Raw genomic sequence first — 18,452 nt, 5'->3', positions numbered from 1 at the left:
TGGTTGCATGTATGTTTATATATTTATACGCTATAGAGATGTTTATATATGCTTTAGAAATGTTTATATATGCTATGAAAAGGTTAAGGAAATATTATGTGATTGTATTGAATGTTGAAAGCTGATTTTCTTAAATGTTTTAAACGAGTTAAAAAACAACATGGAATCGAGTTTTGTTTATGGCATACAAAATTTCATTGTTTTCAAAACGAGTGCATCATGTTTTCAAAACCTTTCCGTATTGGTTGCTTGTTCCTTTTTTATGTTCACTCACTGAGTTTATACTCATTCTTTTCAAATTCATGTTTTAGTTTCAGGATCGAAGGTAGTTGGATCCTAGGTCGAGGTGCTCCCTCCTATTCAACTTTCAATAGGTTCACCATACAATTAAATGTTAGTACCCACGCCCAGAGTCACTCTGTTGACGGTTAGGGTCATTGTATGTGTATATGTATACTTAATGTGAATTGCTAAGATTCATTTGTCAAACTATCTATGTATATAATGATTGATGATGCCATTATGAGTAAATACTTAGGGTTTATGAATTGTTTTCAAAGAAATTATATTTGAATATTATGAATTATAGATTTTAAAGAAATATGGATGATAGATGGGCTAATTTATAGGTTCATATAGCAAGGCTTGCTTGGGCTTAGTGGGCTGTGCTTATTGGGCCCTTGCGTCGGTCATGGCCCGAGATTTGGACTGTGACAATAATCTCTAAGAATTTCACATTTTAAAGTCTTTGTATCTCACTATTAACTTTTGACAAGTTAGCATTTACAACCAAATGACCTACTACAAGCCTTTTGTTCACTTTTTGTTAATTCAGTAATAGTAAATCAAATGCCTTCTCTTTTTTGTATGAAGGCAGTAACCTTAGGTAGACCCTGTTAAACATCTGTCATTCAAATGCAAGTTTTTCATCCAGCCTATGTATATAACAAATTGCAAAAAAGTTTATTGGCAATTGTACAGTAGAAAGCCTTCTCATTTTTGTATGAAGGAAGTAGAACTACCAATGCCACTAAGATAGCTATTGATATATTGCTATATCTTTTGTAAGAAAATATTTTGTATATATGAAATTTTGTATAATCAAGTTCTTATACTTTTATTTTGAATCAAATCTATAACTTACTTAACTCATTTTACCACGTGTCAGTTAAAAGGGTATCCACGTTGAGACTTAAAGAAAAAGTTATAAACTCTTAGAGATTGAGCTGGGGCCCGACATGTGACGAGTTGGGAGCCAGCAAGGTTTTATTATATTGGGTTTTTCATCTTTTGATAGGTGGATTCTTGCTCCGTGTACAATGCACGGGTCGTAACTCTAGTAAATCCTTAATAATTGACTAATTATTATTTGTCAAAATATCACTTATCATCTTATGTCACGTGATATTAACGTGATATGTTGTCATATCATAATAAATGATGACATGACATAATGGCATGATCATGTGACAATATTTTGACCTTTCAGAGTTAATGTCATGTTAATATCACGTGTAATAAAAAGATAAATAACATTTTGATTAATGACAATTAGTCAATCATTACTTATTAAGAGTTTATTTGATTTAAAATAAAAAAATTGATTGAATGTAATAGAAAAATAATAATTTATTTAAAATTTTTAAATAATTTAAAGATATTTTTCAAACGTTATGCGTATATGAATGTACATTGTTAAATCCAACGTAAAGAATAAAGTAATGGATCTTATATATATATATATTCTAACAGTAGTTGACAAAATTCCCCGTTCTTGGGCTGTACGGTTTCTTTTGATTTTATCTAAATTATAATAAGAGAGAAGACATCCATATTAAACATTTCAAATCAAGTAGACAAAAAGGGACTCCAAGTTGTGCTTTGTTACAAAAAGGCAACTTCTTTTTCAATGTGAACAATCAAGCGATGACGATTTAGAAAGTGATTTCCAATTAACAAGTCTTCATACACGCTGTGAATGTTGGCACTGTTGTGCTGTGAAAACATGATTGATGACATAACTCAAAATTAGTAAACAGATGTTTCAATTTTGGCTTTTTCATTACCTCTTGCCTCTTGCTCACTGAAATATAATTTATTTGCATATACGATGCTCATTTAATCTACTATATAGTTCCTACAATTAATACGCAACAGTTGTAGCATAAAGTAAGCGCACTCCATATTATTCTTCTATAGAAAAATCACACTATTGATTTCCAGCTCCACCTCTCCTTAGCATTCACATCAATGGAAAAATAATTTAATTTTGACCAATTCCCAATATCTTATTTGTAAATTACAATCCATAATTTAATCATCTCATTGATAATTTATTAAAGTGAAAAGTTCTTGTACTTTTAAGTTGAATCAAATAAATTTTTATAATTAATGGTTGGTTAATTGATATTAATAAAACGTCAATTATCATTTTATATCCACGTGATGTTTATATGATTATTATCTATATATAATATAAAATAATAAATGATATTTTGATTAATAATAGACAATCGATTATTATTTATAAAAATTTATTTAATTTAAAAATTTAAAATTTAAAAATTTAATTTAAAACAATAAAAGAATTGTATTATGACTTGAATATAATCAAATTATTACGAATAATTTGAATAAAAATAAAATTATAATTATTACGTGTCACTTGTATGCAATATGACAATGGTGCGAATCGCGGTTTTGCAAGGGCTTGCTGTTTTGTACATTTCCGAACCAACAAACAGAAGCTCAAACTTAGCCAAAGTCGTGCTCTGGCATTAGCGCTTTTCTCCTGTTTATAGCAACTTTTTTTTTTTAAAAAAAAAGAAAATTTCCCTTGACTAAAACTAATTTTGTCATTTTAGAGCCAACTCCTTCACTCTTTCTGTCGCTTTGAACTCTCTCTCTCTCTCTCTCAAAGTCTTTTTTGTTTCTCTCTCTGTGGAAACTGGAAAGAAGGAATCTTGGGGTTTTGAACAGTTAATCTTTGCGGCATCAGTGTATCTGGGTAAGAGAATCTTCCTCTGTTTTTGCTAAGTCTTTCTCTTGTTTTTCCTTTTTAAAAGTTCACTTAGGGTTTCAAAAGTTAGTTTTTGTCTTCACTAACTATTGCTCATATTTTCATTTCTTTCTATTATTTGCTTGATTTTTCTTCACGGGTTTTTCATTTCTTTCATTTCTTTTGACTTTCAATTAGCTCTTCAAGCATTTTTCTTCTCAAATTTTGTTTTTAGTTTTTATCAATGGACTGTGCATATAAGTATTTATTTGGTATTTAAGTATGATATAGCTAATTCTGTTTTTAGCTGTTTCAAATCAAATTAGCTCTGTGTAATCTGTGTTAATGAAATTGCTGGTCATATATTCTTTGCCGCTGGAAGTTTCACTGTAATTAGAGGTAATAATTACCAGGATTACAAGATTCTGAAAGAATTGGAAACAGGGCATCGATATTCTCCTGTTTAGAGCTTTTACTATTTTCTTGTGGTCTGTAATTTGGGTCATGGCTGGTGTTGTTTTTGTTTGCGGTTTTTTATTATTGGGATTGGTTCAGTGTACTAGAGAATGAAGGTTGCATGATTTTGTCTGGTAATCGTTCAAAAAAAGTGTTTTTATTATATTTTTGTTAATCTAAAAGCTATTGTCGTCTTCATTACTTTGACATGCACAATGATATCTGTCTGATTCATGGCTGCCCTTTTAAGATAGAAATTTAAGTCAAAGCAAAGTTCTTCTTGTTGCATCTTGAATGAATTGAATATTCTAAATATTTCCAAGTTTATTTTATTAGATGACTTTAGTCATTAATGAGTCTAATTGTTTAATAACTCATGTCTTTTGTACTGTTCTCCACCCATTTAAACATGACTTGTACTCATCATTATTTTTTTCCCAATATCAAATTGATGAATTCATGATTTGCAGCTTTTCTTTGCAACCAATATATGTGCTAACTCTTATCAGCTTTGTTGGTCTCTTGATGTTTGTGGTGAGGTTGTTTTAATTAACACTTACTTTTACTTGTATATATGAACAATGTCAATGAGGGAACTGCCAATATTCATAATCTTGTGGTTTTGTTTTTATGCCTAAATTTCTGGGAATTCCATCTTCAGGGTTTGCAAAGTGTTAGTGTTGCCATCAGGAGTATTTTTCTGTTAGTAAAAGTAATGTTAGAATGGAGTTATTTCTGATTGATCTTCACCTAGTAGAATTAGATATTCATATTTAAAGTATGCAATGCATACTCATCCTTGTGTTTGTGTTTTTGTGTCAATCTGACATATAACACTCTTTGAGTAATATATATATATATATAATACTCTTCTTGATCTTCTAAAGTTGGCAGATAATGAAGTGGTTATAGTTTGTTGGCAGTCCAGTTTATTAGTTACTGGAAATATGCTAAATGATGCTTTGCTCTGGTATAAGTTTAGTTATTGAAGTATGCAAATATTAAGTTGATTAATTATTGTCAATTTATGTTATAAGTTTGTGGGCTATCCTGTTTATTACCTCATACATATATATAATACTCTTCTTGATCTTTCTGAAGTTTGCAGATAAGGAAGTTGTTATAGTTTGTTGGCAGTCCTGTTTAATAGTGCTGGAAATACGCTAAATGATACTTTGCTCTGGTATAAGTTTAGTTATTGAGGCTGCAAATATTAAGTTGATTAATTATTGGCAATTGACCTTTTAAGTGTGTGGGCTATCTTGTTTATTAGTTACTGGAAATATATATATATATATTTATATACATATATATATTTATTATAATACTTCTTTGATCTTCTAAATTTGCAGATAAGGAATTGGCTATGAGTTTGTGGGCAATCCTGTTTATTAGTTACTGGAAATATGCTAAATAATACTTTGTTCTGATATGAGTTTAGTTATTGAGGTTGCAAATATTAAGTCGATTATTGTATTGTGAATTCACCTTGTTTAGTACTTTTTTTTCTTGTTTCTGAAAATTATCAAAACATTACTTGTCCCAGTGTTTAGTCTAAGAATTTTTGCAATGTTTTCATCTCTTCTAGATCGAAATAGGATATCATTTGGCTGCCATTCAAAGGACCATGTGAGATCTCTTATCATTCACCATAAGGAAGGAGCGGTGCAAATTTCTCATGGCCACTGAGAGTCCAATTAGAATTTCAGAAATGAGTGGAAAATGGCCCACCCATCAGGAGGCTGCAGCATTTTCAGCATCATCTACTAATGTCGCAGCAGAAGAATTAAGACTGCTTCAAAGGGGTCATAGGTATCTTCCGAGTGGAACAGAGGCAGTCCCTAATCGTAGTGGAAGTGCTCCTCCAAGCATGGAGGGTTCTTATTTGGCCATAGATAACCTTATATCCCAGCAAAACCCCACTGTTAATTTGAACTCAGCTAGTTTGAACAGTGCACTAGAAAAATGCCAGTCTGAAGAACAGTTATGTGCTCATCCAGCTTACATAGCATATTACTGTTCAAATGTCAATCTTAACCCTAGACTTCCTCCTCCACTCATCTCATGGAGGAATCAGCATCTCAAGTGTCAAATTGGTAGGTTTGGCAATAATCAGGTTTTGAGTTCTATAGATGACAGTGGTAATACTTTTTTGCATTTCTCAAAAGGCTCCCTTTCTACACACAAGGAAGTGCCAGAGGATGATCAGTCACCCCGACAATCTTCTGATGATTTGATAGAAAGCGCTAATGGGTTTTTGTTTGGACAGGATGCAGCTTCACTGGTTGGCCAACAGAAAGAATCTGTCAATTTAGTACAGGTAAAGATCTTGGTAACAATTTTATTTGTTGCAACATGTCAAATTCCCTAATTGTTAATTAGCATGCTTGGGTGCATTTGTCATTCTTTTGTTGAGATTGGAAACACTCCAGCTTCAATTGACAGTAACCATACAGGAAGTTTTTTATTTACTTCTTGGGAGAGCTGCAGTGGGGGGGTGGGGGAGGGGGGGGGGGGGGGGGGGAGTGGAGGTGGTTGTGAAGCCTGAAGTTTGTTGAAATCCCTCACAAGTTCTCACGTTGTTTTGTTTGGGTTGCGTGTTTGTAACTGATAAGTTTTTGATTATAAACTTACAGGAAAACTTCCCCTGCACTTCATCACCTGTATATAATCAGTCTCAACCTCTAAGTTATGGAATAACAGAAATGGATTATTGTGACGGTGATTCCAATTCCCTGCATGACCTCTCTATTAGTGCTGCAAGTACTATTACATCAACTTTGGACGCAGATATTGGGCTATCATCAAGAGCTGATCAAAAGACTATACCTAGTTCAAGCTCATTGTCCCACCCTTGTACAGCAACCGCATCGTCCGTGCCTTATCTTCAAAAAGGAGTTCTACATAATAGAGATATCCATCTGAAGGATGAAGCTATTGTTGGCGATGCTAGTAGTTCAGATGTTTCTGTCATTGAGTCTGAGATGAAAGGTCTTAATATATCTACCCTGCGCCTGCAAAATTCTGAAAATCATAAGAATCAAGAACAGAAGCGACGTAACTATCAGAATAGTTTGGTCCAACACCAAGGACCATTCCAACAACCAAGCAACCCATTTCAGGTTCAAACTGCCAAGTCCCAATCAACTCCTCAGGGAGTAAATGGTGCATACATTGGCATGGATCAGTTTATGCAAGCCCCCTCCAAGTTTGCAGCTGAGGTACAGCCGGTACTCCAGTCATCTGGGTTCACACCACCATTTTATGCAACTGCAGGATACATGCCTACACCAAATCCATTTTATACAAACGTTCAAGCTCCAGGTTTACATTCTCCTCAGTATGGTGTAGGTGGATATGGTTTTAATTCTTCTGCTGTTCCCCCATTTATCACTTACCCACCCAATGGTGCTATTCCATTTGTTTTTGATGGCCCTATGGGCCCAAACTTCAATGCTCAAATGCCTGCTGTTTCATCTGGTGGAAGCATTGCAAATGGAGCTGATATGCAACACCTTAACAAGTTCTATGGGCAGTTTGGATATGCAGCCCAATCTTCCTTTGGTGACCCCCTTTATATGCAATGTTACCAACAGCCATTTGGGGAAGCGTATGGTATTTCTGGTCAGTATGACCCTATGGCTAGGGGTGGCATTGTTGGGAGCCAGAATAGTGCTTTTGACTCTCATAAAGGGTCAAACCTTGCTGCTTGCACGGAGGATCAGAAACTACAACATCAGCGAGGTGGAGGATCAAGTAATCTGCATACAGGTAGAGGAGGGTTGATGAGCCCTCATTACGTTGGAAACCCTCAAAACATGATACAATATCCGTCTGCATCGTTTGCTAGTCCAGTTATGCCTGGATCTCAAGTAGCGGGGACAGGTGTTCCTGTTGGGAAGAATGACATTAGATTTGCAGCTAGTTCTGGTATACATTCTGGATGGCAACCTCAAAGAGGATTTGAGAGTTCTAATGACCCCCAGATATATAATTTTCTTGAAGAGTTGAAATCTGGGAAAGGCCGAAGATTTGAGCTATCTGATATTGTAGGACATATTGTTGAATTCAGGCAAGTTCTAGACTGCAATTAATATTCATTTTGTTTATTTATTGGGTAAATTACAAAAAATACCTTGTGGTTTGACATGAAAGACAATTGCTGCCTACGGTTTAAATTCTAACACTTAGCCACCCTGTGTATTTGTCATTTAGCATTTGCAATTTGCTTGACATGTTAACTCTATAGACATGCGAGGGTCACATGTTTTGCCTCTTACTGGAAACTTCTTCTTGTTTATGCTGATTTCAATTCTACCATATCAAAAGAAAAGCTAATACAAGAAAATTGGACTTCTCTTTTGTTCCCTTTTACTGTATCTGACTTTCTCACTCTAGACTTATATTCTTCCGGCCCAAATATCAGAAGATATCCGCACAGAATCAAAATCCTAAGAACAAGTGAAACAAAATAGCCATCCAATGCTGCCACTCCCAAATTCAAAATTGAACACATACCCATCATTCTACAAGTCTGTATACACAGAAGGCAACAATCATGATAGCGACTTTGTGCTTTCCAAAATGATTAACTTTTTCAAAACCTTCATTTGCATGAAATTGATCAGAGCCTTTTAGACTAGTTTGTCAAATTAAGGTATGGAGATAAAATTTTTAAGAGAGAAAGGCTTGGATAAGGATGAAAGAGAAAAAAAAAAAAAGAAGGAACAAATTAGGGGTGGGAGGAGGGAGGGTGCACAGCTGAAACTTGGAGCCATGCTCCAGCCTTTGCTTCGGAAGGATTTTTCTTCTTTTGGCTAGAAACCTTGGATGATTAAAGAGAGAGAAATTACATAGGCTTAGAGAGAGAGTTGAAAGTTTCTGGCAAATGAGAAAACGGATGGAGAAAAGAAAAAAGTTGGCTACATGGCTGAAAGTGAGTGGGATTAGTTAACAGTGTTAATCTGGTGGCTAAAGGAAAAATCCTCAGGTACTTAATTCTCCCTTTTTGAATCTGAAGGGGCAAAATTTTCACCCTTAACCACAGGGTATTTTGTGTAGTTTACCCTTATTATTTTTGGCACTGGAACATTAAATAACAGCGGGAAGTTTCAAATATAGTGCTGATCAACATGGGAGTCGATTTATTCAGCAAAAGTTAGAAAATTGTAGCATTGAGGAGAAGGCGTCTGTGTTCAAAGAAGTTCTTCCACATGCTTCCAAACTGATGACTGATGTCTTTGGTAACTATGTTATTCAGAAGGTGTGTTCCAAAATACCTACCAAACTTTATATATATATAAACTACCACATTTTGTATAGTTTGTAACTTCTGGTTATCTGGGTTTTCTGAGTTAATCTTTTTACATTGTCTATTTGCAGTTTTTTGAGTATGGAAGCCCTGAGCAGAGAAAGGAACTTGCCTATAAGCTTTCTGGTCAGATTTTGAATTTTAGTCTGCAAATGTATGGCTGTCGTGTAATACAAAAGGTATTTCTGATCTCTACACCATACTAATGGGTGCCAAGCATACGTTTTATCCCATTTTTGTGCATCTTTAAACTTGTAAATCTGAATTGTCTTGGCTGCTTGTTTTAACCTTTCATTTTCTGCTTTTCTTGCATGTCAATAAGGTAGGAGTCTGTGTTAGCTTTCCCGAAATGTGTTCTGATGGTCGTTCTTTTATTATTTACTTTTGTTTTGTATACATATTCTACTATGATACAACATGCCACTTATTCTTTATGTAGAAGAAAATTCCATTCTAAGGAGAATGCTTAGAATCTTGACATATATTTTACTAGGTACAGGAAATAGAATTATATGTACATAATATAGTGCTTCTCTGCTAGATTCTGTGGATAGATGTTCCTATCATGTTTAAGTCTATTCCTGATTAAGAAGATTCATATGCTCTTTTCAATATATGCTGAAGAATTTCTTCCCAATGAATCTTTTTTTTACTGGTAATATGTATGATTGTGCTTTTCAGAAGTGTACTGGATGCTGATTTTCGTATACCTAAAATGTTTCTTAGATTCATTTGTTGAAATTTTGTAGCAATGAGGATCAATAATGGGCCCCAACTTTTCTATTTCATAACTAATTCTGTCTTCATATTAGAGCCATAGGAATCTTTTTGTAGTAATCTACATCTTGGCAGATGTATTTGTTACTTGTTGATGTCTTTGAGGGGTTGGATCTGAACTGGATCATTCTGGACTAAAGCTTGGTGTTTGTGTCACACCAAGTGCTTTAGAGAAGTAGGCAGGGTGCTTCAATCCCACATCAGGTAGGTTGGGGATTTTCTGGTGATTCCCTCTCCAATGCTTAAGTCAGTAGGTGTCAAGAAGAGAGAGGAGAGGGAAGGAGAAGATGAGATGAGAGAGAAAAGAGGGAGCATGAGAGTGAGGAGTGGAAATTGTACTTGGGATCATGTGCATTAGACTTGGCAATTTGTGTTCGCATGACTTAATTGTGTTGTGTAAACATAAGGTATTAATAGTTATATGGGTAAACACGAATACAACATGATTAGTTGAATGTGTCAAGGTCATAAACACATACATGGATATGTTTGTTAAAAGTGTAACACGACATGATATGCTTAACACGTTTATTAAATGGATCGGATTAAATTTATTACGATACGACATGATTGCTAACTTGTTTAAACTATTAACATGGTTAAATTAAAACATATTTTGTTAATAATTTAATTATAATATATATACAAAGAAAATATTACTCTATTATTCAAATTTAAAACAAATAATCATAAAACATCCATAACAAAACAATAATATCCATTATGTGAAAAATCCATCAGCATCAACATAAGCATAATAAAAATCCAACAAAAACATCAACATCAACATAAGAGTACCATAATAAAATCCAAATAATATTCATAATCCATCCGCATAATAAAACATCAAAAGCCAAGATTGAAGACTCTTGTCACTGCCACATATCATTCTCATGCCACAAAACCTATTTATAAAATAGAAACAATATATTAATAGAATTAGATAAAATTTATGCAGGTTACTTATATGGGTCATAAATGGGTAAACAAGTTATATGGGCTGATAACATGATTAACTAAATGAGTTAAACTGGTTAAGCAGGTTTGATACATATAAGACATGCAATTGTTGTCTTAAATGTGTCGAAACGATTAATACACAGAACACAATTACCATAAACTTGCTTAACTTCGTGACTTGTTAACATGTTGTGTGCAAAATTGCCAAGTCTAATGTGCATAGCTGTCATATTTAGCCTTCCCTTTTAGGTACAGGTGGTGTCTTTTGATACAGCCACATAGGCACCTCGCCATATGTGGGTTTCATGGGCTACTTAGATGACTGTCCTTTCAGGGACAGGTGGTGTCTATTGATAGCCACATAGGCGCCTTGCCATATGTGTTTTATGGGCTTCTTAGATGGTTCGGCCTTAGGCCAAGTCATAACATTACTCATATGCAGATGCGTTTTTCATAGAAAAACAGACAGTTATTGAGGGCAATTTAGAGTATGCTACTGCTTCTATTAAAGTTGGAAGTTGAACTTTTGGTATATTTGTAAAATCCATGGATATATGGGTAGTTCTTTTATACTTTGGTTAATAAATTGACCCAATGAACTAGTTTTTACTGTATTATTAACAGTTAAATTGCCTAACTTATTTGTCTTGGATTATTGTGCATAATTTGATTAAATACGTAAATTACCTTGGATATAAAGTTTCTGTGTTCTTCTATTTTGTGGTACATGCAAAAGTTCACAATTTCTGTGCATCTGCCATGTGTAAAAGCAACTGCTGTATATCTATATCTGCTTCCTTCTTGACCTTTAGCAGGTTTTGTTTTCCTGTTGTTTTGGTGGCAAGGGTTGGTTGCCGTTGTTCATTAGCATGGATGCAAATACATTTAGTAATTTGTTGGCTTGGGCTGATTGGTAGCATAGCTTTACATTGCTTATATAGTTACATTCTGAACTTAATCGTGTGGATGTTTGTTTATTATGCTTGTGTTTTGCTTCATCTATTGAAGATGATGTTAACAAATATCATAATTTCTGGAAACACACTTTTTTTGCCGATATAAGGAGGTGATTCTTTTCAGTTTTTTCATCTGTTTTCTTTTCCAGGAGGCTTTTAGTTAATGTTTTGAATAATATAGGTTGCTTTGCGTGCTAGATTCTGAGATAATTGTCATTGTAGAACATAAAACTATCTTGTTTGGCAGATATCAAGTATTTGCTTCTTTTAAGAATTGATACTTGTCGCTTTCCATTCTGAGAACGAAATTAGTTTTGACTTTATATGCGCATTTAGGCACTTGAAGTTATTGATCTTGAACAAAAAGCTCAGCTTGTTCGTGAACTGGATGGACATGTTATGAGATGTGTACGTGATCAAAATGGAAATCATGTCATACAGAAGTGCATTGAGAGTGTTCCTACTGACAAAATTGGGTTTATAATTTCTGCTTTTCATGGTCAAGTTGCCACACTTTCTACTCATCCTTATGGTTGCCGTGTCATACAGGTAAGATTACACTTAGGTGGACTATTGGAGCTTTCCTTCTTTCCTTCTCCTTTTTCATCCTTTTCTTGACCATAGAACACTATGGAGCTGTTTTTTGTTTCTTGTAGAGGGTTTTAGAACATTGCACAGACGAGCAGCAATGCCAATTTATAGTGGATGAAATCTTGGAATCTGTTTGTGCTCTTGCTCAGGACCAATATGGGAATTATGTTACCCAGGTTAGTGTTTCTTTATGGCGGTTGGTTGCAATTTTAATATCTGTCTGGTGCAAAGCTTGTCAATTTTGGAATTTGTGATTGCTTCTGATTCTTCCAGTAATTATTTATGCGTTTGATATACCCAGATAGCTAAGGCACTCCATTCATTACAAAGTAATGTTATTTTGATAGTTTATACCTGTTTGCAACAAGAAATACAGCTTGGGTTCTTATTAATATCTTCCAAAATGTGTTTTGTTACATCAGTTACCAAAATATTTGACGCGATATGGACATGATTCTTTCATCACCAAATAAAGAATTCTAATCAGGATTAGATGCTCTAATGGCACTTAAATCTTTTTTCTTTAACCATGATACTGTGTTCAGGAAACTTTGACTTCGTTTCAGTTTGGTTTATTATTTTTACTGTTCAATGTAGTTAATGCTTCAAATCATAAAGCTGTATCTTCCTAGTACAATCTTAGTTTATTTTAGTTAGGGTTAGTTAGCAAACCTGACGGTCCATTGATGCAGCACGGGAGAATAAAGAGTAGGAGACGGAGCAATAAGGTTAGAGGGGAGAGAAGATAGGATAGAGATAGAAAGTAGAGAGAAAGATGGAGAAATGGAAGAAGAAAGAGAAAGAAAGAACTTAGAAGAGGGAGAGAGAATTTCAATATTCAAACATCAAAATGCCAAATAATATAACAAAATAAAGTATTTACAGTTACAACATGTAACCCTAGTCCATGATGAAGAGCGAATTCCCAAACTAACCTTATTATAGATCATATGCTTAAGTATTCTAGTTATCCTTTATCAGCCACTAATTAGTAGTTGGTTGTTTTAGTTTCATCTTATTACTTAGTTTTGTGCTTCTGCTGAAATAGTCTTGTGGGAACAACAGAGATCAGTGCCAGACCTGAAAAAGATCTTACCTGGTTTGGTGCTAACCTTAAGCCATCAGGAAAAAGAGGATTACCAGTTTTTATTTTTATGTTTTAAGGTCCAGTCAGTAATAAATTGCAGTTTTTGTCTATTGACTGCGACTGGAGAGTGCATTATTTTTTGTAGAAATCTTAGGCTGTGATGGCTGTTCATGAATCTGAGGTACTTATGTTGCTTTTTTTGTAGTAGTTTTTACCCTTTTCATATGATTCTTAATTTCTAGACTTGAATGAACTTAGGGCATGTAGACCGGGGAAGCTGTTTGGAAATGAGTCTGATACTTCATAATTTTGCTTGTTTTGGGAGGATGCAAGTGTCACAGGCCTAGGCCTGAACCCAAAAGAGCAGCCTATTAGGTGAAGTGAGCATCCCTCTGAACATGCCCAAGATCACTCTAGCACATCCAATGTGGGACTCAGTTCACTCCTGCTTGCATAGTCTTGCATTGTACTGCCTCCAAGTCCACATGATAGTACCCCTAGGGCCATTGTCATGGGCTTGGGCCTCAAACCAAAAGACTAGCCTATTGGATGAAATGACCATCCCTTTATATATGCTGAAGATAACCTTAGTATGTATCCAATATGGGACCCAGCACACTGACACACCATGACACAAGCACCGTTCAATCCTATTACTGTTGTTCTACATGTGTGTGTTTTGTGCCTGTGCATGTGTGTTCATGCTCTGATTTTTTGTCTTAGTTGATTCTCATTTTTCTTTAATGTTCTTGATTTGAAGAATGAAGGTTTTTTCAAATTCTGTGTGTACCTTCTCCAACTGCATGAATGAGATATCTTTTCTGTTATAATTTCCTCTTTCCATTGTTGATGTCAATCTAAATGCCATATCATTTGCAGCACGTATTGGAGAGGGGAAAGCATCAAGAAAGAAGCAAAATTATTAGCAAGTTGTCTGGGTATATTGTGCAACTGAGCCAGCATAAATTTGCATCAAATGTTATTGAGAAATGCTTGGAGTATGGTAGTCCCTCTGAACGAGAAGTAATAGTTGAGGAGATTGTTGGACATACTGAGGGAAATGATAATTTATTGGTACGTCCTTATAGTGCTTATGATAAATAACGGTTGTATAAATTGCAGCAATGTTCTCTAGCCTGAAGGAAACAGATTGGATTATGTGCAAGATTTCTACTATGAATTTTATTTCCTATTCATATTTAACAATTGATACCTTTGTGAACTTGAATGAGCTGGGCTGTACATATGACTTTACTGCTTAATTTAAGATATTAAAGAAAAAGAGTAAGAATTGAGAAGAATTGAGCTCAATATGTGTCTGTTGTTTGAGGAGAGGTAGAGAACCAATGACTGCTCCATCACCTGGAAATCGGAGATTGGCATTAAAAAAAAACTAGTTGTTTCTTTCTTTGTTAATATCTTAATTCTCTCTTACTACACCTTCATGGTGCATGTCAAAACACCAGTTTGTCTGTTAAAAAGGAAAATGAAGTCTTACTTAAGTATGTAAGTGTATATATATGTATATATTAATTTATTTTTCATCATATTTGTGATAAATTAAAGCAACAGAAAAGACTTTGAAAGAGAATGGCTTTTATTTAGCATCTGATTTGAGCACATTCTGCCAACCCCTTATCAATTTTCTCTTGGAAGTAAATTATGTGTATAAGATGAATTTTTTGTGTTTTTTACCTTTTCTCTTTTATTAGTCTTAAATATAATAAACTTGATGGGTGTCATGTTCTTAAATGCTTGATTTCACTCTACTCCTATGGAGTGATCTTTGTGGAAATATGTTGTTTGGTTGGTTATTTTTTTTTTTGGGCTTTACAATTGTTTTGTTTTAGACATGCTAGCTAAGGGTTCATGACTTATAGAAATTGAATGTTTGCTGATCTTGAATAAGAAAATGCTCCTCCTAACATTTTTGTGCCTTGTCTTACTTTTCCAACTCCATCCTACTTGTGAAGGTTCAGATTTTTGTTTTTCTTGAAGTCATTATTCAATCATCCAATTAAATCATAATTGTTTATAGATTGATAGCACTTACTGCATCTGATGTGAGAATTTTGAATATGAAGTTCTATTGCACTTAGTTAATGTGTTCAATTGTTTAATGTTCCAGATAATGATGAAGGACCAATTTGCAAATTATGTTGTCCAGAAGATTTTTGAAACATGTACAGATAATCAACGAGCAGTACTGCTTAGTCGCATCAGATTGCATGCTCATGCTTTGAAAAAATATACTTATGGAAAACACATTGTTGCTCGGTTTGAGCAGCTATTTGGAGAAGGTATGTGCTAGTAGATTCACTGACTTGCTTGTACTCTTGCTTTGACTTATGCTTCCTAAATTTTTAAAAAATTTTGTGGTATATTTCTTTGTGGTCATAAGTTTTTTTTCTAGCTTGATGCCATTGTTAATTATCTCTATCATGCCATGAAGTTGTGTTTTGGTGAACCATTTTAGCTCCATGGGTTTGCTTCTCCCTTTGAAGGCCAATTACTTTATTAATATTTTCAAATCTGTTCGCATCTTCTAATGCATTGATGTTGTCTACTTGTCTTGAAGTAAAGCTTCTAAAGTCACCATGAAGAATGGGAACAATAACAAATATAAGTGAGTGGTGAGGGTGCAAGAACATGATATTTGAGTGGACGGAAAATGATGAGTAGCACATTAGTACATAAAGGTGTTAAAAGACTAGGTAGCACATTAGTAGATAAAGGTCTTAAAAGACTGCATCTTGAAAAATGCCAATAAAATATTGGATTATCTGTCAAAATTAATGACTTAAAGGCTTGTGGATTATCTAATTGTTGGAAGGTGGTTTTGTTTCACTGGCTAAATCTATAACTATTTGCCAGCCAGGGTGGAGTGGAAAAATGGGTAGAGGTGGTCAGACACAGCTGATCAGGAACCGAAGGGCATCTTTTCTTTTTCTGTGGTTGTTTTTCCCTTGATGATAAGAACAAACATAATGATATTTTTTTTTCGGGGGGGGTTGTTTGGGGACAGTTTGCCTCCTTTGAACACAATTTTTTATGACACTTGACAAGAGCAATAAGAATGGTTTTTTGTTTTTCTTTTTTTGGGTGAGTGTATGTTTGAATCTTCAAAATCAGTTTTCAAGAAACAAAACCATATTAATCCAGTTAAAACAAGGAGTTCTCAAAAGCATAGGGTGTTCCATTTTAAGGGTATTGAAGCCTCTGAGAGGGAAACCATGGGGGTTTGATGGGGGACAACAAAAATGGTTGAGAGAAATGAACTTAGGAGCCCTCAGATGAAGTTTTGGGTGGTTAGAACACTTAAGAGGGTAGGATACGAGTTTCTGATGAGGCATGACTTGCTGATGCAAATAATCATTTGCATGTGAATGAATCAGTTATACTGTAAGGTGTTTGAGATAGAATTATGGTTTCCTTTCTGTATACTCTTTCTTTCGTTTTGTATTTGTTGGTTGGCTAAGGCATCAGAAGACTGAATGTTGTTTGGTAAAACCGAAAGTTGAAAGAATTGAATATTTCAAGAGCTGAAATTTTAGCTGAAACATTTAATTGAAATGTTGGATAGCTAAAGCTACTGAAGGTTGAATAAATGTTATTAACAATTGTGAAGCTACAATACACCACGTTGAACATATATTTTAGGAAAATTAGATGAAATAATGCATAGTGATATTGGCTGTGGTTGTAATGATTACGATTATACTCTGGTATTGATGCTGATAATAATCATGATATTGATGTTTGTAATTTTGCTGATGGTTAAGGTGGTGAAAAGTGTCAAAGGGAATAATGGTGGCAGTTGTATTTCAGCGGCGTTGGTATTGGTGAGGCTGCATGGGTGTTGTTAGTATTTATAGTATTGGAGCCATAATATTCTGATGGTTGTAGGGTTAGAGTAAGGTGGTGACAGATGGTGTGGTATGGTGGTCGTGATGGGTAGCATTCTTGCTGCTTATAATATTGTGATGATGGTGCTAATGGTCTTACTGATGGTTGTAGGGGTAGAGTGAGGTGGTGACAGGGTGTGCATGGTGGTCATGATGGTAGCATTCTTGCTGCTGATAATATTCTGACAAACACTTGTAATAAGTATGTGAGGAGCAACTTGATACCTAAAATGAATTTTACAAGTTGATTGCGTAGTCATGATGTGTCATAAGACTTGGTCAGAGTTGAAGATTTAGGTTTATTGTTTATTGGTTTTATGTTGGATACTTGACATATAAAGCTGTCATTTCCCATTTCATGAAATAATAATAGTAAAAAAGTGGTTATATTCCATGCTATATTTCTTGGAGGATGAGATGCTTGACCATAGTTGATGTTAACCATTTAGAGTATGTTATTCTCCTGCATACAGAAAATCAGACTACAGGGTCTTGATACAGACATGAAGGGAGTTTCTGGGATGTCCTCCAAGTGCTGTTGAGGCTGGGAAAGCATTGCAGTGAAGGCCTGTTCATTGAACGGTTCAAAGTCTTGACATGGGTTCCTGGGCGGGTGGATTTAACGATGGGCGTCTGATGGCTAAGCCCTATGATGGCCCCTGCTACAGGAAGTTTCAATCATTAGTGACAGTGACAGGGTTTATACTGTTCAACCAGTAAATATATGTATATCTGTCTGTGTTTATGTTTGTGTAGCATAATTATTCTACCCAAAAAAGAAAATGAAAAAGGAAAAATAGAATTATGGGATTCTATGTAGGAGATTGCAATATATTTTAAAGGGGAATTACTTGGAACTCGGAACTCGGAAGGAAGCCCTTCCTGATGCTGTAAAATTATTTACTGCAACCGTTATGCATGCGTGGTTTTAATGGAAAAGAAAAAAAGTATGGGATCTGGAATTTACATCCTTCTTTGTGACTTTGCACAGAAGTTGAAGCTGCCATGACATTGACAGATGGTAACTATAAATGGGGACAAGAGAATTCATGGCATCCCAGAAACTATTATACCTAATGCATCAAAGGGCAGATGCTGGGTTGGTAACTGTATCATTACGGAGCTGGTAATTGGATGGGTCAGATTGGGTCGAGTTGTTTCGAGTTTGGTTTGGTTCATTTGTGGATAGTAGGTGGTTTTAAATCTGAATCATTTCCAAGTGTAACATTTGGATTATTTGAATTTGTGTTAGTTTTTATGTTTGTGGTAATATATCTCATGCTGTTGTCAATAGATTATAAAAGGATTAATAAACAACTATGAATTTAGTATTAATTTTCCTCAGATTTCATCTCTACCTGATAAGATTAAAAAGGTATAGAATATTTTCTTGTTATGTTCTCTGGACAAG

General features: G+C 34.7%; 1 protein-coding gene across 1 annotated transcript; it reads left to right on the top strand.

Moving 5' to 3' along the window:
* Positions 1 to 2,846: 2,846 nt before the first annotated feature.
* Positions 2,847 to 18,320, top strand: LOC18589349 (pumilio homolog 6, chloroplastic-like). Its single transcript, XM_018127261.2, has 10 exons — positions 2,847 to 3,007; positions 5,043 to 5,774; positions 6,091 to 7,526; positions 8,576 to 8,717; positions 8,837 to 8,944; positions 11,795 to 12,007; positions 12,115 to 12,225; positions 14,016 to 14,210; positions 15,265 to 15,436; positions 17,515 to 18,320. Exons 2-10 carry the CDS (start codon positions 5,133 to 5,135, stop codon positions 17,535 to 17,537), a joined length of 3,042 nt encoding a protein of 1,013 aa, XP_017982750.1. The 5' UTR covers positions 2,847 to 3,007; positions 5,043 to 5,132; the 3' UTR covers positions 17,538 to 18,320.
* The last annotated feature ends 132 nt before the right edge of the window (positions 18,321 to 18,452 follow it).

This window comes from Theobroma cacao, chromosome 9 (genome assembly GCF_053813885.1).
Source record: "Theobroma cacao isolate CCN51 chromosome 9, ASM5381388v1, whole genome shotgun sequence".
In the NCBI taxonomy this organism is placed as follows: domain Eukaryota; kingdom Viridiplantae; phylum Streptophyta; class Magnoliopsida; order Malvales; family Malvaceae; genus Theobroma; species Theobroma cacao.
The sequence above is the reverse complement of the archived record's forward strand: the minus strand, read 5'-3'. Positions and strand labels throughout refer to the sequence as shown.

Excerpts from the sequence above, each read along its gene's own strand:
- LOC18589349 (XM_018127261.2), top strand. The coding sequence starts at position 5,133 with ATGGCCACTGAGAGTCCAATTAGAATTTCAGAAATGAGTGGAAAATGG. Across the intron at positions 7,527-8,575 it reads GGACATATTGTTGAATTCAG|TGCTGATCAACATGGGAGTC; the intron begins GCAAGTTCTAGA and ends TTTCAAATATAG. Across the intron at positions 8,945-11,794 it reads GCTGTCGTGTAATACAAAAG|GCACTTGAAGTTATTGATCT; the intron begins GTATTTCTGATC and ends ATGCGCATTTAG.